The 26708-nt window shown below is 41.4% G+C and overlaps 1 protein-coding gene across 6 annotated transcripts; it reads right to left on the reverse strand.

Moving 5' to 3' along the window:
* Positions 1 to 3858: 3858 nt before the first annotated feature.
* Positions 3859 to 26483, reverse strand: Mynn (myoneurin). Of its 6 annotated transcripts, XM_057756821.1 has the most exons (9): positions 25910 to 26483; positions 24811 to 25102; positions 17953 to 18332; positions 17539 to 17859; positions 16198 to 16357; positions 11062 to 11240; positions 10145 to 10228; positions 8740 to 8826; positions 3859 to 6135 (listed from the first exon to the last, which is right to left on the reverse strand). In XM_057756821.1, the coding sequence occupies exons 2-9, from the start codon at positions 25074 to 25076 to the stop codon at positions 5876 to 5878; spliced, it is 1737 nt and encodes a 578-aa protein (XP_057612804.1). In that variant the 5' UTR covers positions 25077 to 25102; positions 25910 to 26483; the 3' UTR covers positions 3859 to 5875. The 6 variants fall into 6 exon arrangements, with proteins under 6 accessions (XP_057612804.1, XP_057612803.1, XP_057612801.1 ...); XM_057756818.1 differs by having other exon boundaries at positions 3860 to 6135; positions 17539 to 18332; XM_057756824.1 differs by lacking the exon at positions 25910 to 26483 and adding an exon at positions 24209 to 24328 and having other exon boundaries at positions 3860 to 6135; positions 17539 to 18332; positions 24811 to 24848.
* Positions 26484 to 26708: the final 225 nt, after the last annotated feature.

The raw sequence follows: 26708 nt of genomic DNA on the forward strand, positions 1-26708 counted from the left end.
TGATTTTTTGGGTATTTTCTGTCTTATTTGGTCTTTTGCTGTATATTTTGGCTTCCATTTTTGTGTCTTTTTCTTTCTTCCTTCCTTTTTTTCATTTTTTAAACAGAGAGACAAAGGGCCTGGAGTTGGATACAGGTAGAGAGAAGTGTGGAGGAGCTTGGAGTATTAGAGGGAGGGCAAAACAATGATCAGAGGGCTGGAGAGATGGCTCAGCGGTTAAGAGCATTGCCTGCTCTTCCAAAGGTCCTGAGTTCAATTCCCAGCAACCACATGGTAGCTCACAACCATCTGTTATGAGGTCTGGTGCCCTCTTCTGGACTTCAGGCATACACGCAGAAAGAATATTGTATACATAATAAATAAATAAATATTATATAAAAAAATAAAAAAAAAACAATGATCAGAATACATTGCATTAAAAAGGGAAAAAAAAAACAAAGCAAAACCTAATAATACTGACCTTATTTACCCTCCACACTCTCATTTTCATGCTATTCTATGAACAGGGTTCACTGTGTCTTTGTCTGAGACGTGATCTCTTGGTTAAAACACCAGCGTTCTCTAGTACACTTCACTTCCTGTAGACTTGGACTTCCTCCACTGACTTCTAAGCTTTTCATTTCCCTATCTTACTTAATTTTGCTGCATTTCATGACCCAAGTTCTTGGGAATGCGACCGGCTGCCAGCCTAAGGACCACTTCTGGTAAGGCACTGGGTCAACTGAGGTCACAAACCAGCAGTCAACCACCAGAGGGTGTGATATCGTGAGTTATAAATGTGGCTATGTCACCCTATCAAAAAACTATTTCAAATAAGTAAGTATGGGTGCTTCTCATCAGACACTTTCTGCATTCTGCCTAGCTCCTCTTCAATCAGCCACATGTCATTTCCATCAATCATTTCACTTGTCTGCCTGTGAACAATGGCCCCTTCTCTCTCCATTCCACTACTCTTGGCTGCTCACACCTCCTTTCTTAACTTCCTGTACTGTACTCAGCATTATGGCTTATTTTTCTGTTGTTGATTTTTCTCACCTAACTGTAAGGTGGGTAGAGTTACTTGTTTTTGTACATTTTAGGGAAGGTTACTCTGTTTATATGATAAATCCTTAAATACAGCAAATCTTTCATCAGTAAATGGGGGAAAAGGTTGAAGAGGGCAAAAGACACCATGGTCTCAAGAGATGAATGCATGGCTATAATCCCAAGACAGAGGAGTCTAAGGCAAGAAGATCACTGTGACTTCAGGTTACTCTGGGCTATTTGATGCATCCAAGCTCAACACAGTTACACACGGTAAAACCTTGTCTCAAACAAACAAAAACAATGTTCCTATAATTCAGTTTCATTGTTGTTCAAATGAGTAAGTGAAAAACACAACTTAGTTGTTTTATTTGGTGGTATTTCCAGCCAAATAGACTAAAATCTCCATGTAAAAGATAGAAAATTCTATTTCAAGAATTCCATTTTAAGTGCTTTTCAAAGACAGAACACCAGGAGTGCTCAGGATGATGGCTCCAGGGTTATGGGACATGCTGAGATCAGCTGCAGGGCTTTTCTGGTATATCTGCCCAAGCACCAGCTGACTCAGTGGATGAAGCTGAGCGGGTATGGATGTCATTATTCTTAAACGCCACTCCGATAAGAGTAAAGGCATTACAACTATTGGCCTAGGATATTTTAAAAATTAGTGTATATAACCAACTATCTGCTTTAACTACTCTGGTACTGCCATTCCTGCAGGATTAAAATGTACAGAAACGATAAACTATTTTTGCAATAAACTGACAGAACTTTCCATCTTGAAAAAGCTTTCTAAAATGGTCTACTGAAATAATCCCATGGAATTAAACACGAATACTATTCAACAGCTGTGGTGAGCAAATGTACAGCTAGCAGACCAACAGACCCACGGGAAGTATGTTCACATGGAGAAGCCCGCTCAACAGAGCTGTGGGAACACCTGTCTTGGATAAATCACTGTGAATTCTGTAGAAACCTATGGCATTTCTCCCTCCTATAGTATCCAGAAGTATATATCTGACTTTTCCTATAGGGCAACAGAACACCTTCCCACACTGTGAAGCCCTGGTGTGAAAGCATTCAGTCAAACCTTTGTTCTCATACCCAAAATCCACATAAAACTAGTCCCCACAACTTTCTTTATTGACAGCACTCTCTGATAAGAAAGGAGCCCTAAACAGGAGGCAGTATGTCTGCTCTAACAGAAACTCAGAAAGGTGTAATCTACTGGTCTGCTCTACCTTAACAAACTGCTAATATGCTGTTATTACCCTTCACCTTGGTTTTGATTAACATTTTAATGACCTGCTTATACTGGAAAAAGGCCTGAGTTCCTAAAACTAGCTTCAGAGAGGAGAATTCTCACTTGGACATCCTGCTGGCGTCAAAAACAAGCCTCAAAGGAGATTCCTTTTAACTCTGCCAACTACACTGAGGCAAATCAGGCACCTTGCCTCCCACCCAGGCTCTGGCTACCTGGGAACAAGGCTGTGTTCCCAGCTATCAGGGAGCTTCACAGCCACACCCCCTCTGAGGTGTAAGATGCCTCCTTGTCAGGCCCACAGTTTTTTGTTTTGTTTTGTTTTTGATTCTGTAAAATGCATGTTTGATACTACTGTTACTGTCTACAGAACTGCTAACTTGTCTGTATGCCTATAAAATTGAAAGCTTTTGTGGAGCACAGCCCCCTTTTCCTCCTCCTTCCCTTCCTTCCCCCAAGCAGTAAAGAAACATGCAGGAGGACCGTGCTCAAGTCAGTCGGGCTGTCCTTCCCCAGCCAGTTTTCGCCTGCTGTAGTGAATCTTTTTGGACCCTGAGAGGTTTAGTGGGCTTAACCCCAAAATAAACCTTGATAAACTGCAAAATTCATATAATATATAATCTACAATTTCTTTTTTAAAAAGTCTAAAAGCTAACACTAGAGTTAAATAATACAAATACAAAACAAAATTAGAACATAGTTTCTAAGATATTCATCATTTTAAAGACTTCCAAAACCTTCTATAATACTTACAGGTCTTTCCCAAAACACCACATCACAACAAAACAAAGTGCTTAGCCCAGGGATTCTGTGTGTTAGAGTGATGACTAGATACATCTACAATACACATAGGCTCGAATAAGTAACAGCGTAGTACTGAGAAAGGAAGAGAGAACACCCAGGCTTTCGGCTTTCTTCACATGAAATTCTAGAAGAGCAAATGATAACTAAAGCCACATCAACTTAAAATTTTTAGCTATGCAGGTAATGCAAATTAAAAAGAAAACTTACCTATTCCATATTGCAATCATATAAAATAATACTGAAAATGACAAATTTGGAAGCTTTCAAAATGCTAATTACCAGGTTAGCCATTGTATTACCTGTCTGGAGGATGAGGGAGGAGAGTCTTGAATATGAGGGCACCTTAGGCTGCACAGAAGAGCTAGGGCAGTCTGGACTATAAAGTGAGACTAGCTGAAAATTTAAAAAGATAAATACAAAAAGACTATCATTACATTTGAGAAAACTGGGCAATTTTTGCCCTTATAGAACTATGACATCATCATAGAATCTTTTTAGTATTCTTGTTTCAACTTTACAGAATGCTGTGATTGCACATACGTGCTACTATGTCAGTTATAGCACTTTAAAAAATGCAAAGATGTGTTGTATTTGTTTATGTTGCGGAATATTTGTTTAACTATGTAAAAATGTGTTGCATTTGTTAACTGTGTTACGATGTGTGCTGTTTTACCTTGCCTGCCTAAGGTACCTGATTGGTCTAATAAGGTGAACTGCCAACACCAAGGGAGGAGGGATAGGACTTCCCAGCAGGGAGAGGAAGTAGGAAGTTATTTAGGCTAGGGAGCAGAGAAGAAAAAGAGAGAGAGAAGGCAGCGAGATGCCAGGGGTCGGACAGACAGATATGAAGGAATCAGAAGAATAGAACATACAGAATGAAATAAAGGCGAACGTAGATGCATGGAATCGTGTAGAATTAAGTTAAGAACTAGTGGGACAAGCCTAAACTAAGGCCAAGGATTCATAATTCAAATAAGTCTCCGTGTCTTTATTTGGGAGCTGGTTGGAGGCCCCAAGAATTAGATGCTTGGATGAATGAAGATGTGAATTACACATAACTTCTCCACTTGGGCAAACTTGTTAAAAGGGGTTGACTCTCAAATTTTCTTTAGTTACATTCCAGCAAATTGCTATTGATCTTAGACCAGAATAATTAGCTGAACATTTTATAACCTTACAAATTTTATTCCAACTCAGAATGCTCATTTAACATACAGACAGATTTCTTAGCTAATAGTAAAATAATAAGTTCATTACACAAAGGTGGTTATTTCACACTCTCTCCAGTTAAGTCTGTTCACTGGTGGTAATTTACTGTGAAAATGCTATATGCTCTAGAAAAGGTATCGCTACTTCTGTCTATAGGAACTGAGTGCTTTTATTATGTCTTCTCATTTCTGAGACTTGGACCCAAACAGGGAATTATGACTAAAGAATTCAATATTGGTAAACATATTGAATTTATTTCAGTGTAGTTTAAATCATGAAAACAAGTAAGCATAACTAACTTATGGCAGAAATGAGAAATAGTCGCGATTTTTATCAGCACTACGGGAACTAACCTTCTGAAACTGTAATTTAAAATACAAGGGTGAGGCAGTGAAATAAATTAACATGGAGGAAAGTGGCAGCAAGCGTCTAGGATGGGGTGACACTGAATTCTCTACGTCCTCCTGGAATGAGAGGACCACTACGCAGCTAGAGCCAACAACCAAAAGTTGTAGTCTGATTTATAAAATTTAAAAGCCCATACTTATAGAAAACTCAAATAGAAAATGGTAAATAAACTGATAATCAAAAAGTGTAGCTTATAACTGAAGTTAGGATAGTAATCCTATTTGTGTGTGTGTATATGTGTGTGTTGCTTTAGGCAAGCTACTCAAGTTTCTTGATTTTTCTATGCAATAATATCAAATTGAGAAGCCAAGTGATTTCTAGTATGTGTTTTATATCTAGAAAATTCTTTTTAGAACATTTATTTTAAAAAGTGCATATCCGATAAAAGATAGGCTTATCAAAATTTTCAAACTTGTTATATATTCACTTCCAATAATCTAAAAATCTAATAAAATATAAAATGAATCAAATTTCAAAACTGTCTTTTGACCACTTAAAAACACCAAATATCTATTTAAAAAAATATAGTCTCAACTCAAAACAAAAACTGATTTGACTATTGGCTTTGTCCAGAATACTAAGTTCATTCTAAATGAACACAAATGTACATACATTTTTCTGGGTTTTAAGAGAAATACTTCTTTTGGCTCTATTAGAAAAGTTACCTCTAAAGGAATATATTAATAAATAGCACAATTCTTCCTTAGTATCTAAATTTTCATAGGTATAAATATGAAATTGAACCCCCCCAACAGTTTATATACTGGTCCACAGGGTTTACAAACAGAAATACTTTGAAGTTGATAGTACTATAGATTTTGCTTAAACAGTTAGGAAAGAACAATAAAAAAAAAAAAATCCACAGGTCAGATTTTACCTCAGAAACAAAGAAGTCAAAAATAAGAATGGAATTAAGGCAGCTTTAACAGTGTCTAAAACTTACCACCCAAAATAGTGCTGCCACAGTGGAAGTCTCTCCCTGAAAGGCAGTTTACAGTGAGAGCCAAAAACCAACATGAGCACCGATGGATGCAGGGTTGGGTACTTTTACTTCTACACATAACATAATGGCCACACAGCTCAAATGAATGGGGATTAATATGAATATGCACATTACCAGAGATGTTTGTTTACTACCAGGGATGTCTGAGCAGTTCCACGCCCTCAAAGTCAATATAACTGTTGTAAAAAAATCAACTGTGGCTCTGAATATCCATTCCCAGTTGCCCTCAACAGTGTGTCAGACGTTGGAGACTGACTGTCTGTGACAGGCAGAAGCATATGGTCTTCAGTTCCCAGTGGAAGCGCTAAGGGGAGAGTCATCTCTGAAGGCTTCACGTCTAGAGTTTCTGACAAAGGACTTCTTTGTGTGGGATCCTGTTCACTTAAAGCACGGTCCTCTACACTGCCATCTGGAGTTTTATCTGTACCTGAAATGGAAGTCAGAAAGTATCCTATCTTTAACAATACAAACTAAAGAATTGTCTGAGGTAGGCTAATCTACTTACAAGTCCTAGAAATTACGCTTAGTCGCCAAACCCATGTGCGACCTGTTTCTCTCTCACCAATGTGCCTGATTATATTGATACTTAGTGTTGGGCATATCTGGGCTTCAAGAGTAGAGTCAAGCACAAATACCACTATATCAATAGGTTTAACCATTCGAAACCTGGGTGAACTTTTTCTCATCTACCTTATTACATATTTGTCAAATTTCATATTCGTACCTGTGGCACCTATTCCTCTTACTCTTGTTTAACACTGTACTTAGTCATGCCTCAAATCCTTAACTGGGCTAGACATTCCTTGAGGCTAAATGTTCAGCTAAACTTTTCTAATTCTCTCCAAACACGGGCAGTAAAGTAAATAAACCTTTGTACACTGGCTATTTTAACAAGCAGTTTCTGTTATTCTGTGGCTTAAGTCTGCAGTACAACGCTTACCATTTCTCCCGAGGTGAGAAACTGTCACACTGACTAAAGATACACCTTTGCTTGACTTTAGCTTTTAACATGTTGCTGCCACCCTAGAAATGCTGACAGGACTCCAGCAGCCTCAGCAGACAGCTAACAGTACATCACTTGTCTCACTAAGCTGCAATTCTGTCTTCTTCAGCCTAACCAGTCAACAAACAACCTGTGCTGTCTCATCTTGGTGACTCATCACAATGTCTTCTGCTTGAACTGACCCATCTTGCTATCTCCATTTTCTGAACTTTTCTCTCTTCAACTTCGTAAGAATAAATTCTTTCTTTTCTGACAGTCCTCCCCTTTTTTAGATACTGTCATTATGCAGCCCAAGCTGGCTTTGAACTTGCAGTCAGCCACTTTTTTCCCTCAGCATCCGAGTGCTGGGACTGTAGGCATGGGCTTGTCTAGGTTAAACGTAAGCCCATTCCGATGCTTCAGAAGAACTCTTATTTAGCACTTGTATTCATCGTGTCTGACAATCTTATTCAGTTAGATCTCTGGAGTTACATCCACGCTGTAAGCTCTTGCTCAACTCTGTCTACCGTGCAGTTATGTGTACTCCATAGATATTAACTAGACTGCTGAACACTTACTACGGCTGTCAGAGGTTTCTGCCTAACCCTTACAATGACTTTTATTAACAGAATGTTTAGTTTTTGGAGCTGGATATTGCACCTAGGGCTTCATGCATGCTAGGTAAGTATTCTATCACACCCATTATCATCATCTCCATACTTGTAATACTTTTCATCTTGGTAAAATGCCATAAGTACAGTGAGTCACAGGCCTACAAGTCTGCACTCTGGCTGCCTACACTGATGGAGCATTTTTGAGCTACCAGAGTTCTATGTCCTTCCACATTTCTAGGCTCTTCTTCACGATAACTCTTTTCCTCCTAACTACTGTCTGAATCACCCGGACTACATTCTGGAGAGTAATGCTACTTAGCTTGCTTATATTAACTTTCATTTTTGAAACTACTCAGAAGTCATGGTTTGTTCTGAGGCAGGGATGCCCATGTAGCTCACACTGAACCACAATCTTCCTGCCTCTGTCCTCTTAAGTTCAGTGTGTGATATGTGTCACCATGCTTTGTGGCAAATCATATGTGTGTGTATGTATATACGTATGTATGCATATACATATGTATGCATATACACATATATGCTTGCTTTAAGATACAGGGTTTCTCTGTATAGCTTTAGAGTCTGTCCAGGAACTTGCTCTGTAGACCAGGCTGGCCTCAAACTCTCAGAGATCTGTCTGCCTCTGCTTTCTGAGTGCTGGGATTAAAAATGTTCATGCATCACCACCGCCCGGCTGGCAAATCATATTTTTAAAGGAGGAAATAGTTGAAGTATTTATTATTATTATTATTATTTTATATGTACGAGTGTTTTGCCTGACATGTAACTGATGCCTGTGGGGCCCTCCACTGGAACTGAGCTCCAGACAGTTGGGAGCTGCCGTGTCAGCGCTGCGACTCTGACCCAGTCCTCTCAAGAGCAGCAGTGCTGAGCCATCGATCCAGACCCTGGAGATTTTGTGTTTTCTTTTTAAAAAACTGAAGTTCAATATTTCAAAAGAACTGGAAAGACAAATTTTCTGTAAATTATAAAGCTACTTTATATGTATATATCTATGTTTTGCTTTTTGTTTTCTAAAATTCAGTTTATTTACTTGCTTGTTGTGTGTGTGTGTGTGTGTGTGTGTGTGTATGCGTGTGAGAGGACAACTCTCAGGAGATTGTTCTCTCCTGTTATCTGGGAGATCTGGGAATCGAATTTGGGTTATTAGGCCTACGCACAGGAGCCTTGAGCCCTGTTTCTTTGGGATTTTCTATCTGTTGTTTGAGACAGGGTTTCACTAGATTTGTAGTCAGGCTGGTCTTTCTTTCAGACCTTTCTGCTTCAGCTACCTGACTGCTGAGATGATGAGCATGAGCCACCACATCTGCCGACATCTAGTTTTAAATACCTGTCCGACTTACACTGCTGAAATGTCTTTCTTGACCTGCTCCGGCCCCACCAGAGGGCTGCGCAGGCTTTAAGCACATGCACTCACCAGAATGGACCTTTGCTTTGTGCTTCTTCAAATTTTTAATGTCTGTGTAAGAGTTTCCACATAATTCGCAGATAAATGGCCGTTCTCCTGAAAAACAAGATCAGAACTTTAAAAACTCGGTATTTTCAACATGCCAGCAGACACAAAACTATCAAATATTCTAAAAATAAAGGAAAAAGTCACTTTAATCACTGATTGTGACAGTTAGCTGAGAACCCTAGACACAAAGGTGAACTTTATAGAAAGTAGAGACCAAGCTCACGAAATTAAGTGAGCTGAGAACCCTAGACACAGGCTCACTCTACTTTACAGAAAGTAGAAGCCAATCACAGGGAAATTAAGCATGTTCATTATCTGAAATTCTCAAAAAATAATCTTTTTTACTGCTATCAGATACATATTAGATGCCATTCATATGCTAAAATCTGGCTACAGAACTAGGAAAAAGTATAGCTATAATTTTTGCTCTCATACACCTCAACAATGAGGAAGTCCTCTAAGAAAGACTGACGATATTCTACAATATAAGTACTTTCAAATAAGAACTGTTTGGGCTGGGATGTAGCGGAGAGGTAGGCTGTGATTCCTGCACCTGTAAGGCTCTGAGTTTGCTCTCCGGCACTATGGGGGTCGGGCAATGGCTGAAGAACCACGTAATGCCGTACCCCAAAACCAAGGAACATGAGGATACAGGAGCTGCAATGAATTCACCAAGACCCTTCTATTACTCTGGACAAGAATTATGAAGACAGGTTTTTGAAAAGAAATGAACAGTATATTTTAAAAGTAGCATTTTCCTTTCTTTTAATTTTTAATATTCAACATTTTCTTCATGCTATTTACATATTACATGTTAAAATAAACATGTTGATATTATAATCTATTCTGGAAACTTGCATATAAGAACACCACTTGCTAATTCTGACAGCTCCCTGGTGTTATCTATTCATTTTTTTTATATATTTATTCATTTACTACAAACATTTTTGTTTAATAGACACCTGGCATATTTCTTGGAAAATCTACACAATTCTTTTTTTTTTTTGGTTTTTTGAGACAGGGTTTCTCTGTGGCTTTGGAGCCTGTCCTGGAACTAGCTCTGTAGACCAGGCTGGTCTCGAACTCACAGAGATCCGCCTGCCTCTGCCTCCCAAGTGCTGGGATTAAAGGCGTGCGCCACCACCGCCCGGCTTCTACACAATTCTTAACCAAGTTTAAATTATACTCTAAACAACTTTAAAAAATAAAGAAGTGAACAAATAAAAACCTGACATGTATACATTAAAACCTTATTATCAAAGTTATGACTAGAAACTATATAGCCCACAATGGTTTCAAAGTCAAGGTTTACATACAAAGGAATTAAGAGAGAACAAAAAATGATACGTTCTCCCTAAACACAGACCTGTATGGGATCGAAAGTGTTTGTTGAGCTCTCCTGAGGAAATAAAACTTTTCCCACAAATACCACATATGTATGGTTTTTCACCTAGATGGAAAATAAAAGATAGCGAAGTGGCGTACTATACCAACGTAATATTATCAATTACAAGTGATCTAAAGTAAGCTTTTAAAAATATCATCTATATGAAAGCCTTTCTACATTGTATCTTAGAGGCATTTTCAGTAATCCAACATAACAAACTATAGTTTTATATCATCTATCTAGCTTGATATTTTTCCCATATTAAAATATTACTTCTGCAAATGTCTTATCTTCCCTAGAAGAGATCTCCTGGGCAATGTGTTTCTTAAAACCAAAAAAATAAAAAAATAAAAAATTGAAGCCACATTTCAAATTTTGCTTCTACTTTATTATCCAAGAAGAATGTAAACATGTGAGGAAGATCATCAGCAGTCCACCTTACAAACGAAGGGTCCCTTGGTTTCAGAACTGGTAATTTGCACTTGATGCATCTGTCTGTGTTCCAAATCTCAGGGTGTCTATGCAAAGGAGGTCCCAGGTCACAAAACAAGTTGTCTAACCCACCTCCAGCTTAATTCCACCTTCACATGCTTATTCAAGGGAGATAAATTCTCAAAAAAAGGTTAACGAGGTTTGCTCTAGTCATAAAAACATGTCTCAATTCAATTCACATATTATCTTTCAGAATTATCCTACTTCAACAAGCCTAAGCTACAAGATAAAACTTTCACCTACCTTGTATTTAATCTAAGAGTAATGTGAAAATCATGAACATAGCTCCAAAAATACCAAATGTAGATATCTAACTAAGAAGTCTATAATCTACCTCTGGTAAGAGCCCAGTTCCCATTCTTTTACCTGTGCTCTTACTGCGGCCAGTCTGCATGAACTCTTACCTGTATGTTTCCGAGAATGAGTAATAAGAGAACTAGAGACCGCAAATGCCTTCCCACAGGTATCACACACATAAGGCTTTTCTCCCGTGTGCCTACGGACATGGTAGGTCAGTGTGCTGGCTTGGGCAAATCTCTGCCCACATCTATCGCACACATATGGCTTCTCTCCACTGTGCTTCCTGTTAGTAAACAGAAAGTAATACAATGATAAGTAATCTAGAGGTTAATACATACATCAAGTATTTTTTACATAGTTTTTCATGCAGCATTTTATTTTATCTTAATAGGCTAAGACTACACATTTAAATTCAATAGTTGTTTCTATGTAAAACCCACCCCCCATTTTTTTAAGTTATCAAAACAACATTTCTGAAATAAGTTAAAAAAAACTTTTGCCATCATCATTATATAGTTGTCTTAGGGTTTCTGCTGCTGTGATAAAGATTATAACCAAAAGCAACTTGGGGAGGAGAGAGTTTATTTCAGCTTCTATTTCCATATCACAATCCATCACTGAGGGAAAACAAGGCAAGAACTGAAGTAGAGGCCATGGAGGGGAGCTGCTTACTGGCTTGGTCCTCATGGCTTGTTCAACCTGCTTTCTTACACACCCCAGGGATGACACCAACCACAGTGATCTGGGACTTCTCCCATTAATGGTTAATCAAGGAAATGACCTATAGGTTTGCCTACAAGCAACCTGATGAAGGGAATGTTCTTAACCAAGATTTCAGCTTCCTACATGTCTAGGTTTGCGTCAAGTTGACAAAAAGCAACTAGCAGCACAATAGTTATTACCAAACCCCAAACACAACAATTCCTTTGCCAGTCCATCTTACTGGTCGAAAGTTCTTCCTCACACCCAGCTGACAGTTGCTTCATAGTTTACTAAATCACAAGAAAATCTGGGGCCAGTGAATTGGCTCAGTAGGCAGAAAGGCCTGCTTCCACCTAAGTGTGATCATTGGGTTCCCAACTCCTTTGGGTGTCCTCTGGCCTCCACAGGCATGCCATGCATTGCAAAGATATACACAAACACACATAAGATAAAAATGTAATTTAAAGAATGGAAAGTTCCATATCATTGCATCCTACCTATAGCACCTGTGTATATATATCTCGTTTTCCTTCTGTCATTTGAATGTTCAATTTGTTTTAGCTAAACTAAAACAAATCCCCTAACTCCAAGTGTTAATAATAGTTGAATCTAGAATGCTCCCTAAAGGCCAAGTGCAAAGGCTTGGTCCCCAGCTTGTGGTGATCTTAGGTAGAGCCTCACTAGAAGAAGTAGGTCACTGAGATTATACCTTCGAAAGATAGATCTTGTTTCAAGTCCCCTTTTCAGCTTCTGCTTCTTGGCTACCATAAGATGAGCAGTGGCTTCCACCACACCCTCTCTGTCATATTGGTTTGCTTTACCTAAGGCCCAGAAGTTATGAAGCCAATCGAACTATCTGCCAACAGAGATCTTCCCATCTTAGGGTAGCTGCCTCAGAGATTGTCTCAGGGACAGCTGGGTATATAGAAAACAATAGTACCAGTGATGAGTTCACTAGGACTGTATTTCACAATGTGGTCCAGAAGCTTTTAGAATTGACTTTAGGAGGAATTAGGAAAACTTTAGATATACAGGTTAGGGAAGTTCTAGGAAGACACAAAAAGAGCTTAGTGGGTCATTCTGATACAAATTCAGAAGACCATAATTCTCACAGAAATGTGGACAAGTAGATTGAGGGATGCATACTAATAACTCCAACACTCAAGAGGCTGAGGTGGAAATAGTAAGTCTGAGGTCAACTGGACCACAATTTTTAGAAAGGGGAGGGGGAGGAGAGAAACAGCAAAGGGAATATGACAACAAAGACCGTGTTCACGAGTTGTAGAAGAAAACAGTGCTGCCGGGAACTGAACTTGAGAACAATTTTGCACACTGGCAAATAACCTGTGTACATTTTATCCGTGCTGTAAGACTCTGAACTGGGTTTAAAGACTTAACTATTTCTGGAGGCAACAATCCCTGACTTCAAACTCTACTACAGAGCTACAGTACTGGAAACAGCCTGGTACTGGCATAAGAACAGGCAGGAGGACCAATGGAACTGAATAGAAGACCTGGATATCAATCCACACATCTTCAAACACCTGATCTTTGCAAAAAATATCAAATGGAAAAAAGAAAGCATATTTACAAGTGGTGCTGGCATAACTGGATATCAACATGTAGAAATATAAAAACAGACCCATATCTATCACCATGCACAAAACCCAAGTCCAAATGGATCACAGACCTCAACATAAAGCCAGCCACACTGAACCTTATAGAAGAGAAAGTAGGAAGTACACTTGAACACATTGGCACAGGGAACCACTTCCTAAATATAACCCTAGCAGCACAGACACTGAGAGAAACAATTAATAAATGGGACCTCCTGAAACTGAAAAGCTTCTGTAAAGCAAAGGACACGGTCAACAAGACAAAACGACAGCCTACAGAATGGGAAAAGATCTTCACTAACCCCACATCAGACAAAAGTCTGATCTCCAAAATATACAAAGAACTCAAAATATTGGATACCAAAAAATCACATTATCCAACAAAAAAAAAAAAAAAAAAAAAAGGAGTACAGACCTAAACAGAGACCTCTCAACAGAGGAATCTAAAATAGCTAAAAGACACTTAAGGAAATGTTCAACATCCTTAGCCATCAGAGAAATGCAAATCAAAACAACTCTGAGATTCCATCTTACACCTATAAGAATGGCCAAGATCAAAACCACTGATGACAACTTATGCTGGAGAGGTTGTGGGGAAAAGGGAACATTTCTGCACTGCTGGTGGGAATGCAAGCTGGTACAACCCCTTTGGATGTCAGTGTGGAGATTTCTCAGAAAATTAGGAAACAACCTTCCTCAAGACCCAGTAATACCACTTTTGGGTATATATCCAAAGGATGCTCAATGGTGCCACAAGGACATGTGCTCAACTATGTTCATAGCAGCTTTGTTTGTCATAGCCAGAACCTGGAAACAACCTGAATGCCCCTCAATAGAAGAATGGATAAGGAAAATGTGGTACATTTACCCAATGGAGTACTACACAGCAGAAAAAAATAACAGCTTGAGTTTTGCAGGAAAATGGATGGAGCCATAAAACATTATTTTGAGTGAGGTAACCCAGACACAGAAAGACAATTATCACATGTACTCTGAATGCCTCTGTATGTGGCATTCACTCATGTATTATCATACATGGGTGGTTTTTAAACATAAAGCAAAGAAAGCCAGCCTACAAACCACAATCCCAGAGAACTTAGACAACAATGCAGACACTAAGAGAGACTTACATAGATCTAATCTACATGGGAAGTAGAAAGTAGAAAAAGACAAGATCTCCTGAGTAAATTGGGAGCATGGGGACCTTGGGGCAGGATTGAAGGTGGAAGGGGAGAGGCAGGGAGGGGAGCAGAGAAAAATGCAGAGCTCAATAAACATCAATAAAAAATTATACAGAAAAAAAAGACTTAACTATTCCATTGGAAGAAATTTTGAGGCTACACAGTACAAAGACGTCATGGGTGACTTTTAGCCAGATTTACTCCAAGTAAAGGCAAAGTGGGACTTTTTGAAAAACTTGGAGGTTTGGCTAGAAAAGAAGTGCAGATAAGTAGGGCCCAAGGAAGAACACACCTGCACAGTGAGAATGAAGTCAATGGCGGGAAACAGAGCTCAGCTGTAAAGCTCGTGTCTAGCATGTTAGAGACCTTCAGCTTAACTTCTACCACCATAAACAAAACAAACAAAAATTCCAATCAATGGTATATTTTTATAATCTCAGCTCTTAGGAGGGAAAGATAGGAGGATTTGGGTTTTGAGATGAGCCTGGGCTATACGGCAAGATCCTGTCTCAAAAAAACAAAACAAAACAAAAAACCCAAACAAACAAACAAACAAAAAACCAAGAGGGTAAAAAATGGTCAAATTTTACCCATCAAAAGTTACAGGGTGCCGGGCGGTGGTGGCGCACGCCTTTAATCCCAGCACTTGGGAGGCAGAGGCAGGCGGATCTCTGTGAGTTCGAGACCAGCCTGGTCTACAGAGCTAGTTCCAGGACAGGCTCCAAAACCACAGAGAAACCCTGTCTCGAAAAACCAAAAAAAAAACCAACCAAACAAAAAAAGCTACAGGGTGTGAAAAGTGAAAATGTAAGTTCATTTGCTTTGAGAATAAAGTACTAGGCACCTTGCCCACATACTGAGGCATTCAGAGTCTACTGTAGCCACAGTCCCTTGGGAGATCATGGTGGAGCTATCACCGCAACCAGGCAAAAGCAGAGGAAGAGGCTGTGGGGGTGGGCGAGGCAAAACACAAACCCCAGAGGCTCAGGACTCAGTTATTTAACTAGGTCTTAACACCTAAAATGTCACCTCCCCTAAATCTCTGATTAGGTCAGAGCCACTTCCCCAAAAATCATCCCTGACCGTTATACTAGAACTACACCTTCCAGAAATGAGAATCCGGGAGGTATTTCAGATCCAAACTAAATTCTACCTCCAGCCCTAAATGTTCAAGCCCATCCCCATGAGAATGCATTCATCTATCTCTAAGAGTGAGAGAATCTCTCAGAAGTCCAGGTCTAAAGTCTCAGAGATTGGGGCAACTGAGTTGTGAGCACTTGTAAAAATGAAAACACAGCTTACACACATTCCACAGCACAACTCCCATTCCAAAAGAAAGGAATGAGGAAATGCAAGGAAGACAAAAGCAAGGTGAAATCTCGGTAGGGCAAGCATAAAATCAGCAGCATGGTGTAACATGAGGCTTGTTCTGGGCACTCATAAAAATGTACTCATCCAAAAAAAAAAAAAACCAACAAACAATAACAACAACAACAAAGCCCACCCACGCTGGGTAATGGTGGCGCACACCTTTAATAACAGCACTTGGGAGGCAGAGGCAGATGGATTTCCGTGAGTTCGAGGCCAACCTGGTCTACAGCAGGAGTTCCAGGACAGTCAGGGCTATTACACAGAGAAACTTCGTCTCAAAAAACAATAAAAAAGTACTCATTAAATTACAATAATTAACTAATTAACTTACTCAAAGATCAAACAACTCGGAGTTTTTTGCTTTTTTTACCTTGCATGAATCTTGAGATTGCTAGAAGTTGCAAACTGTAAATTGCACACATCACATTTATAGGGTTTTTCCTCACCATGATGCATGCGACTGTGGAAGACCAGTTGGCATTTCTGAGCAAACCCTTTATCGCACAGTTCACATTTGTATGGCCTTTCCCCTGAAAGAACAATAATATTTGTATTAGGAAGGAAAAAAAATCCTGTTTAACTTGCTAAAGTTATAAACTTTGAAGGCTTTAAGAGCACTAACAGTACTGGTTTTTGTCTTAGAGAAAATGGTAACTTCTAAGTAACAAAAGCAAATGGGATGTCCTTCCAGACTACTGAAAACACTAACTAGCAGGAAAGAAATTCATCATAACAGTGAAAGGCAAGAAAAATGTATAAAACACAATGTGTACTATGTGTACTAATGGATGCTCACACTTTGCCAGCAGATCATGTAAAACAGATAAACAGAGAAACTGATAGAGAACAATGTTCAAAAACCAATAGTCTAGGAACAAGTAAAAAGAAGTATTGGTAATACGTAAATATTGGACTGAGGTTTTTTTTTTTTTTTTTTTTTTTTTTTTTGGCTTTTTGAGACAGGGTTTCTCTGTGGTTTTGGAGCCTGGAACTAGCTCTTGTAGACCAGGCTGGTCTTGAACTCACAGAGATCCGCCTGCCTCTGCCTCCCGAGTGCTGGGATTAAAGGCGTGCGCCACCACCGCCCGGCTTGGACTGAGTTTTAATATTGTCTCTGTTAAATACTTTAAAAGCTAGAACCAAGCCAGGCCTAATGGCACAGCTCTAAAATCCTAACTACTCTGGAGGCTGATGCAGGGGCACTGCAAATCCAAGACTTACAAGGTAAGTTCAAGGCCATCTTGAACAACTTAGCAAGACACTGTCTCAAATAAAAAAGCCATCTGTGGAAGGGTGAAGCACTACAGCTTAGTGGTGGAGTACTTGCACAGTATGTTCAAGGCCCTAGGTTCCATACCCAGCTAGGGCCTGGGGTTAGGACCAAGTTTATGCTTATAAGAGAAAATGGTGTAAGAACCTGATGCACTAGAACTTAAAGTACCAACTATAACAACAAGCTGTTAATACTTGATTACAATTACGAATAAGATTTTAAGAGTCTAATGCTAAAACATTTTACAAATAAAAGAACACGGCCAATTTTGTGGAAAGGCCATCAATGCTGTGTGCTAATATCTCTACTGGCTGGAGATGCAACTTAGTAGCACAGGGTGTGCTCAGTGGAGGCCTTGGGCTCAGTCCCTAGAACCAAACAGAACAGAAACCAAAACAACACAAGCCATTGCAGAACAGGAAAACAAAGCAGTCTCACCTGTATGAGTTCTTACGTGTGTTTTCAGCTGGTTACACTGGGTAAAAGCCTTTCCACACAAGTGGCAGACATAGGGTTTGACTCCTTTATGTATTCTCATGTGCCTTCTCAAGCTGCTGGCTTCTGAAAACACCTTCCCGCATGTGTTACACATTGGCTTGGTCTTGGAATACCGCTGATCCAGCTCTTCGCCAGTGCTCTCCAGGTCATAGGGACTCTTTACACTGGCTATATTAGACATGGAGTGTTCTTTCAGAGCACAGTGTGACTGTGACTTGCCGCGTTTCCGTTTGACTGTAACAGTTTGCACAATATCTTGTGCTGGAAAAGTATTTTCCACAACTGAGGTCAACTCGAGTTCTGAATTATCATTTCCCTGGATGACTTGTTCGTTTACAGGTGAGGACAACTTACCTGTATCTAGGAACAGCTCCACAGGCGAACTCTCTAAAACATCACTGGGGTATTGCGCTGCTTTATTCTGTACTGGTTTCTGTGGATTGAAAGCCTTTTTCTTCTTTTTACTTTGAGACGATTTCTTTGCCAATACCCGTTGTTTAGGATTTGCCTGAACTAAGTCTGTGGATACTTCTGACTTCTCCCGATTGTTATAATCTCGAAGACTTAGAAGACAGGTCTGTTGATTCAATTCAATGTTTGCAGTAATACTAGATATTTCTGTAGAAGAGGGACTAGCAATAAAAGCAAAGTCTTCCATCTTTATCTTACATTTAGTAACTACCTCTTCTACTTTGAGATAGTCAGCAGCCTGATGAATTTCTTTAACATTCCAACTGTAAGGAAACAAGGCTCGATGACAATATTCTGATCAAAAGGAAAACCTGAAGCAAGTGCACATACACCTGAATGCCTTTTAAAGAAATAATGAAGCAGAATTCTGGAAAGATTTAAACTAAGTAAAAAATTTATAAAATGTAATTTGACAGAATGTTTGAACAGGTATCTCTGATTATATAGATACTAAAAAAATAAAAAGAATGCCCACTTATAGAGGTTGATGAATAACAAAATGTTTTATTTTCTGACTGCTTAAAAAAACAAAAACCAAACAAAACAAAAACATTTGAATTGAAAAATGGTTGTTGGGTGGTCAGTAAGCTGGCTCCACAGGTACAAGCATTAGCTGAGCAAGCCCAAAGACCCAAAAACCCATGTAAGATCCGATGTGATGGTGCATACCTGGTATCTCAGCGCTCCTACAGCAGAGACACACAAGACCCTGCCTCAGCAAGAAAGAGGAACCAGTCCCAGAATGGTCCTCTGATGTCCACATGTATGCTGTGGTACACACGGGTGCATCTGCACTCACAAAAACACACACAGGCAGAGACAGGCGGATCTCTGTGAGTTCAAGGCCAGCCTGGTCTACAAGAGCTAGTTCCAGGACAGGCTCCAAAACCACAGAGAAACCCTGTCTCGAAAAAAAAAAAAAAAAAAACTGGGAGGGACAAAGGTTTTGAATTTTGAATGTGCTGACCTCTCTCTAGCTCAGCTTACTGCCAGGAAAGTGTATCACGTTAGCTTTGTATGAGAGACAAACCACACTGTTCAATATCCCAGTCAAATTGATCATCTGCTGGGAGTACAAGACAAGGGTAACTGCTATATTTAGCACTGGGTCTAGCATTCTATGAATTAACCAAGGTGAGGGAACATTGCTGGCTTAAAATTCCTCGGTTGTAAAAACAAGAGTTTAGTTGATATTAAATTATTGATTTTTTAAGAGGGGATAAAATTTGAAGCAAAGCCTGGCGGTGGTGGCGCACGCCTTTAATCCCAGCACTCGGGAGGCAGAGGCAGGTGGATCTCTGTAAGTTCGAGACCAGCCTGGTCTACAAGAGCTAGTTCCAGGACAGACTCCAAAACCACAGAGAAACCCTGTCTCAAAAAAGAAAAAAAAAATTTGAAGCAAAATAAAAAATAATCAGTGCATTGACTTATTTGGAATTTCCAAGACTATCCTGCAAGTGCGCTAATCTCTGACCACCACCTAGTCACACTCTGTCTCAGAGAGTTCCACTGTGCTGTACTTTTGCCTCATTTAGTGTTCTCCTGGCTGTTTAAAATGTCTTTTATGACAATCATTTTCAACTCATTGAAGAGCCATATGAGTGAATGTGAAAACCTATTCCCCCAATGAAAATATTTTATTCTATGGGAAAATTCATTCAAGTTTTTAAACTTATTACATATCAACTTCTGGCATATATTGTGTCTGAGTCTCCCCCTACATAAGAAAATATTATTCAATAAATTATTTTCTTATGGCTCATTGTGGTAATTTTTAGAATATATCATGAATCTTTACAATTGAGTTAATTCTCCATTTGTAAAAATAAAAGTCTGTGTCCCAAACATATATCAGAAAATGTACTTTATATGTATGTTACAGCATCACCACTGACAATAAACATTTCATTATACATATTTTCATAGAAAACAAAGCTTACTCTACCACTTAATATATTTAACTAAATCTCAAAGTATATTTGTGCTTTGTGTTCAATCAAATGAATCACCAAACAGATAAGGTGAAATAAACGCTTAAAAAAATCTAATAGCATTAATTAGGTCACATACTAACTGTATAATGCCAAAACAATAATCTCCACAAATTACTCCAAAGCTTATAATCTCAGTTAAGACACTGGATGAAGAAAACCAATCAAGAGTTTTTCTTCAAAGACTGATCTTCTTGTTGCTCTTAAGAAGGACTACAGTTCAGTTCTCAGTACCCGCCGGGCGGTGGTGGCGCACGCCTTTAATCCCAGCACTCGGGAGGCAGAGGCAGGTGGATCTCTGTGAGTTCGAGACCAGCCTGGTCTACAAGAGCTAGTTCCAGGACAGGCTCCAAAACCACAGAGAAACCCTGTCTCGAAAAACCAAAAAAAAAAAACAAACAGTTCTCAGTACCCACACCAGGTAGCTCAAGCTCCTAAGGGCCCAGTGCTCTTTTCTAGTCTCCAAGGCCATTCACAAACACGTGAAAAAAAATTAGTAAAACAAATCTTTGTTTGAAGACAGGGTTTTGCTATAGTTTTGGAGCCTGTCCTGGAACTAGCTCTAGTAGACCAGGTTGGCCTTGAACTCACAGAGATCCGCCTGCCTCTGCCTCCTGAGTGCTAGGATTAAAGTGTACCACCACAGCCCTGCATAAATCTTTTTTGGAAAAGGTGTTTTTATGATATGTGTTAAGCAACAGTGCTTCCAAACTCCTTTTTATCTTTTGGATAGTCACTGAAAGTCATTTAATTATGTATAACAATTCTCAAGGGCTGTGCCTGGGGAAGTTCAGTGGGAGAATGCTTGGGTAGATTAACAAGAAGCACTGGGTTCAATCCTAATCAAGACAAACACATATTCTCTCCCGCCCTCCCTCCTTCCCTTGCTGCCCCCCCTTTGTCTGTATCCCCCACCCCTCACCAAGAGATACAAAGAAATCAAGTAACTTGTTAAAACCAAGAAATAACCAAGGCAATCTAGCTCTTAAGATCACTTAATATTCTACTATATTGCTTCTTTCCCTCCCTTTTTATCAGAGAGAAAGAAAGACATTCATTTTGGGGGGCTGGAGAGATGGCTCAGCAATTAAGAGCACTGGTTGCTTTTCCAAAGGACCTGGGTTTCCCTCCTAGCACCCACATCCAGTTCCAGGGGATCCAAACGCCCTCTTCTGGCTTCCATGGGCACCAGACATGCAAGTGCTGCAGACATACACACAGGCTAAAACAAACACCCATACAATGAAACAATAAGTTTTTTAATGAGATATATTTTTGTTAATTATGTGCATGTGTATGTGTAGAGAAAGTGTGATTTGAGTGCAGATGCCCACAGAAACAGAAGAGAGCATTAAATTTCTCTAGAGCTGAGCTTACAGAAAGTTGTGAGTCACCCTGAGTGCTGTGAACTTAGAGTCATCTGCAAGAGCAGTTGAATGAAAAAAAAAAAAAGGACATGACCGCTCCTAGGTATAGTGGAAGAGAAGATTTATTGTAGATAAAAGGGAGAGGATAGGCAGAAGCAGGACATCTGGGAGAATCCAGAGTTGAACCTGAGTTGCAGGAGGGTGCCAACCAAGAGGAGCAACCTGGGCCAAGATGAGAGGCAGAGGGAAGGGTGAAGGGACTGGACAGAAGGTGTCTGCGAGGAGAGAGAGAACAGAATGGGGGGGGGGGGCGTTTATCGGTGGGACCAAAGGTTTAGTTTGGCTTCCGGGTGGGAGGCAGCAGTTTCGATAGGACATAAGACAAGGAACAGAAGGTGTAAGGGCAAGAGGTAGAAGAAAGTAGAGACATGCAGAATCTCTGAGAGGAAGGCTAGGAGGAAGAAGAGGGAGAGGGAGCCTCCTTCAGTCTCTCCATACCCACAGAGATGGCAAAGCTTAGGAGATATAAGGGCCATTCTTGAGTGCTACGGTGCACCAGTAATGCTGGGTTTGAGCGGGAGTTTCTTTCTTTTTTTTTTTTTTTTTTTTGGTTTTTCGAGACAGGGTTTCTCTCTGTGGTTTTGGACCTGTCCTGGAACTAGCTCTTGTAGACCAGGCTGGTCTGGAACTCACAGAGATCTGCCTGCCTCTGCCTCCCGAGTGCTGGGATTAAAGGCGTGCGCCACCACTGCCCGGCTTGAGCGGGAGTTTCTTGAGCCAGTCTCATTACTAATGGTGGTTGGTAAGCCAGGGTCTTGAGTGGTCAATAGGGAGGTCATTGGGAAAAAAGGATTGTCACCCAAGCCCTGCCACCAAGAAAGAGGCAAATTGGTCTGAAAAAGAAACCCAGGGACCCATTGACAGAATTGCTAAATTGTTAGGAACAGACACCGGATTTTGGCAGAATAACCTCCAGCCAAGCTAAACTGAATGGAATGTGCCTGCCAGCCATATTGGAAAGCATGGTGAGGTGCATCTTTCCACCCCCACAAGGCAGAGCAGGCACACAGAATGGTCAACGGTCATCACCTGATGTCGTGGGGACGGTCAGGATGGCTAGTAAGAAAAAACTCACCAACTAGCTGCTGTTGGATGAAGAGGGCAGGTGCCAGATGGTTCAGAAAGTACGAGAACTGAGTCGGGGGAGGGGAGCTCCTACAATCTTTAACCAGAAGCAATCAATCAAAACGTCCAATTAATCAATTATTTACCACTTTTAAATAACTGTGGGAGATTAATTTATCACTGCTGATTATTCCCATAAAACATGTCTAAAACATGAATACTTCCTTTTCAAAAAAAAAAATTAAACAGCATTTTGGTTCTAGCATGAGTAAGAAGTACATTCTCTCGCCGGTGCTGGTAGTGCATGCCTTTAATCCCAGAACTTGGGAGGCAGAGGCAGGCAGATCTCTGTGAGTTCGAGGCCAGCAGGGTCTACACGAGCTAGTTCCAAGACAGGCTCCAAAGCTACAGAGAAACCCTGTCTCGAGAAACCAAAAAAGTACATTCTCATAAGAAGCTGCAAGACACAAGGAAAGGATCTCAATTGTGTACATGCATACATCTGCAGAGATGGTCTGGAAAAGAATGTGTACAAAAACAGTGCTTTCCAGTAGGCAGCAGAATTTTACAGTTCTTTCTCCTTCTAATCTTCATTTGAGGAATGTAGAAGCAAACAGGGCAAAGAGGAAAGAATATAAAATATAAAGTAAACTAACGCTTGTTGCAAGGTGGGGCTTCAATTAAGTCTTCACTTCGCCTTTAAAGCAATACTAATAGTAATGACCACCTTACATCTACGAGGAGACTAAGGCCCAGAAAGGGCTTATTAAAGGAGATATAGGACCACCCAGCCAGGAAGATCTAATTCCAATGTCTGTAATGTTTTTTGTTTTTTTTTTTTGTTTTTCGAGACAGGGTTTCTCTGTGGTTTTGGAGCCTGTCCTGGAACTAGCTCTGTAGACCAGGCTGGTCTCGAACTCACAGAGATCCACCTGCCTCTGCCTCCCAAGTGCTGGGATTAAAGGCGTGTGCCACCACCGCCCGGCTGTCTGTAATGTTTTTTTCTTTTAGTAGTTCTGGCTGGCCTGGAACTCACAGAGATCCGCCTGCCTCTGCATGTCAAACTCTGGAATTAAAGGCCTGTACTGCCATGAATGACTTGTAAATCTGTTCTATCAATCAATACTCTACTCGTGTCATGCTTCGTACAAGAAACGAAGGAAAGAAAGCATGCATAATTTGACCAAATTCTCTTTGGTTTTGCCCTCTCTACCAAGTAGGAATATATCACTATTAGTCTAATTTGTATAGAAGGACACAATATATCTGCACAATAAGAGTCTGAAGAACCTACTATTGAAAGGGCAGCAGCATCTTCTGACACAGCAGTACGTGTGCATTCATCTGCACGCGTACATGCAGATGTACATGTGTTTGTGTGCGGTGGCCACAGATGACGCTAGCTGTCTTCCTCTGCTACTTCTCACCTTCTCTTATGAGACAGGGTCTCTCACAGACACCGCTAGGCAGGCTGGCTGGCTAGTGGGATCCAGAGAACCACCTGTGCCCACCCTGGTGCACTGTTCTTACAAAAATGCTTTCGTTTTGGTGCTGGGGACCAAAAATCAGCTACTCATTCTGACGTGGCTGGCACCCAAGCACTGGAGGCGTCGCTGGAGCCCAATACTTAAGAGTCTTAAGAGAAGCACAGCAAACCTCTGGCTTGATTAAGCTTTGGGTAGGTTAACAACAGCAACAGAGTTCTTGTTCCTCATCTTCACACAAAGTGCTGGTTTAGAAGCACAGTCAGGACGTTCTGTGCATGGCTATTTAGAGCTGCAATGGAAGGCGCCAGGATGTGAGCCCAGAGGTGGTCCTTTCAACACTCTACTCCAAATACCTCATAAGCAGAAGGCCTGAGGACCACGAAGCCCAAAAGCAATGAGAAACTGAAATTTACTTAGAATCTACCATTTAAAATTCACATTTGCGAAATTCAAATAAAGATTCTTTTTTTTTTTGAGTAAATAAGTACGTTGGACAGAACTCTTGATGTTAAGGTGTGCTTTTTTGTGATTATCAAACATTTTTTCATCCTAAACAGAGCTACTGAAGTCATGTGTGTGTATGAGTATTGTATATAGTATGTATACTTATATACACATATACACACATATAAACACATATGTGCGTGCATGCATATAGGGTGCACATTAAGACTGAGGATGAGTGTGCCGTGAATGGGAAACTATGAATGCACTGTAGCTCTAAAGGCCATCTGCCTAGCTTTCATAACTGAGCAAAAACGTGTACTTTACCTGTCGAGATTTAAAGTTCCTGTATATATAAACTCCAACAGTTTCTGAAATCCGTCAGCCTTCACCTGACTCTGATCAAGAAAAACATTGTTCTCAGAAGTGCTTCTGTAGATCGCACCAAAATACTCACTAAAGGAGGCAAGCACATTCCTGTGCGCCTTAAACTGGATGTCTCCAATCACTACGGTACAGTCACAGAGAAAGCCGGCTTCCCGCTGTTTGTTCAGTCTCTCTAAAAGGTGCTCACAGTGGTGCGAATACTGCATTTTGGTATCAGAATTTTACCCTTGATCTGAAAGACAAGAAGAGACAGTGAAGTCAATAAGCATCAGCTATCATGAGACACCCACCCAAGCAGAGGTAGGGAAGGGTGGAGAAGGGTCAAAGGCTAAACAGGACAAACAGAGAGAGCTCTTACTTTGCGCCTCCACCCCGCTCCCGCATAGCCTCATCAAACACACGCGGTGACTGTCTTTCTTTGTTTTACTGAACTAGGACGCCAATGCAATAAACGATGGCGAACAAAGTCAATTTCATGAGTTGTAAAAAAAAGGTCTTAAAATCCTAAACTTTTAGAGTTGACCCCTCAAACTTTCAAGCTCAGAAGAAATATTTACCTGAAGGTGCCTAAACAAATAAACTGAGAAATGACTCCTTGAGGCACGGGGATAAGAACGCGATGCGAGGTGTTTTCATTGCTCTCTGGTCACTGAAACCTGTAGGCTTAGACGGGGTGGTTCCTCCCTAGCGCTAGGCAGGTGCTAGGGGGGCGGGAACGCCCCGACCAGACGAGGGCTGTCAAAGGCCCCGCCACTCCCCAGAGGCGGACACACCCCTCGCCTGCCCGCGGCCAGCCTGGCAGCCTCCGGGTGACAGCCCCAGCCAGTCCGCCCGGGCCTCCGCTGCCCTGCCCTCCTCCCAGCTCGCACTCCCGCGAGTTCCCACGGCACGGGCTGCAGCTCCGGCCACCGCGGACGCTGCCCCTCCCAGGACAGCTCCTTCACCCCGAAACGCGCTCGACCTCCGAGGCGCCAGGCCACGCAGGACCTCGGGAGCCAAGATCGCGAGGACCGCGGGCCGGGCAGAGGGCGGCACTCACCGGTAGCCGCCCAAGGGAAACAGTTTCTTCACTCTCTCGCCGCCATCTTGGGAGGACGTCACCGCGGCGCCCCGCCTCTCCCTTCCTCCTCCGCTGCGGCGTCACGTCCGGACGTGCGGTCCGGGGTGGGCACCGGCGCTAGGACTCCAGAGGTCCGCCAGGGCGGGCGAGCTGGTTCTCAGAGGCCTACCGTCCCGGCATGCCCGGCCGCCGGGACACATTTCCAGTGCTCACTCACATCCTACGCCAGACGCTCACCTGGTCAGCCCGCAGCATCTGGGCCGACCCCCGGCTCGAGTGCACAGCCCGCCTCTGCGGGAGCCGCGCTGCGCACTGCATGCTGGGACTTGTAGTTCTCTTTCTCTCCTGTCCTCCTCTCCATTAGCGCCCCTCCAGTGGCGACGACGGCGCTGTGCACCCTGGCTCTTGACCGTGGCCGATGGGAGGGATGTGCTTGAGTCGAGACCAATCACTCCTTCCTCTCTTGCATACCCGAAAGCTCTTGGGACCCCCAGAGTTCTGCTTGAGCCGGCCCGCTGACGCGCATCTTCCAGGAGGCCCTTACCCTGCAGACAGAAGGCAGAGAAGCACCAAAGCCAAGCAAACCAGCGGGCGCACTGGGCATGCGCAACATGAGAGGAAGGTGGGCTTTCTACCGGAAAAAGGTTTTCCAGCGTCTGAACCAGGACAATTTTAGCACAATTATTTACATCGAATTCAGATTTTCTGCAGTAAAGAAGCACACAGTTATCGCTGCACTGCACGAAAGTGCCAGCAAGTTTTGATGTGTTCGAGTAGA

Source organism: Chionomys nivalis, chromosome 24 (assembly GCF_950005125.1).
Source record: "Chionomys nivalis chromosome 24, mChiNiv1.1, whole genome shotgun sequence".
Taxonomy (NCBI): domain Eukaryota; kingdom Metazoa; phylum Chordata; class Mammalia; order Rodentia; family Cricetidae; genus Chionomys; species Chionomys nivalis.

Bases quoted from the DNA above. Each gene is read 5' to 3' on its own strand.
- Mynn (XM_057756818.1), bottom strand. From the start codon at position 25,076: ATGCAGTATTCGCACCACTGTGAGCACCTTTTAGAGAGACTGAACAAA. The intron at 16,358-17,538 runs GTGAGACTGCTT...TTGTTCTTTCAG, and splicing joins ACACGTAAGAACTCATACAG to GGGAAAGGCCATACAAATGT. The intron at 8,827-10,144 runs GTCTGTGTTTAG...CTTGTTTTTCAG, and splicing joins ACACTTTCGATCCCATACAG to GAGAACGGCCATTTATCTGC.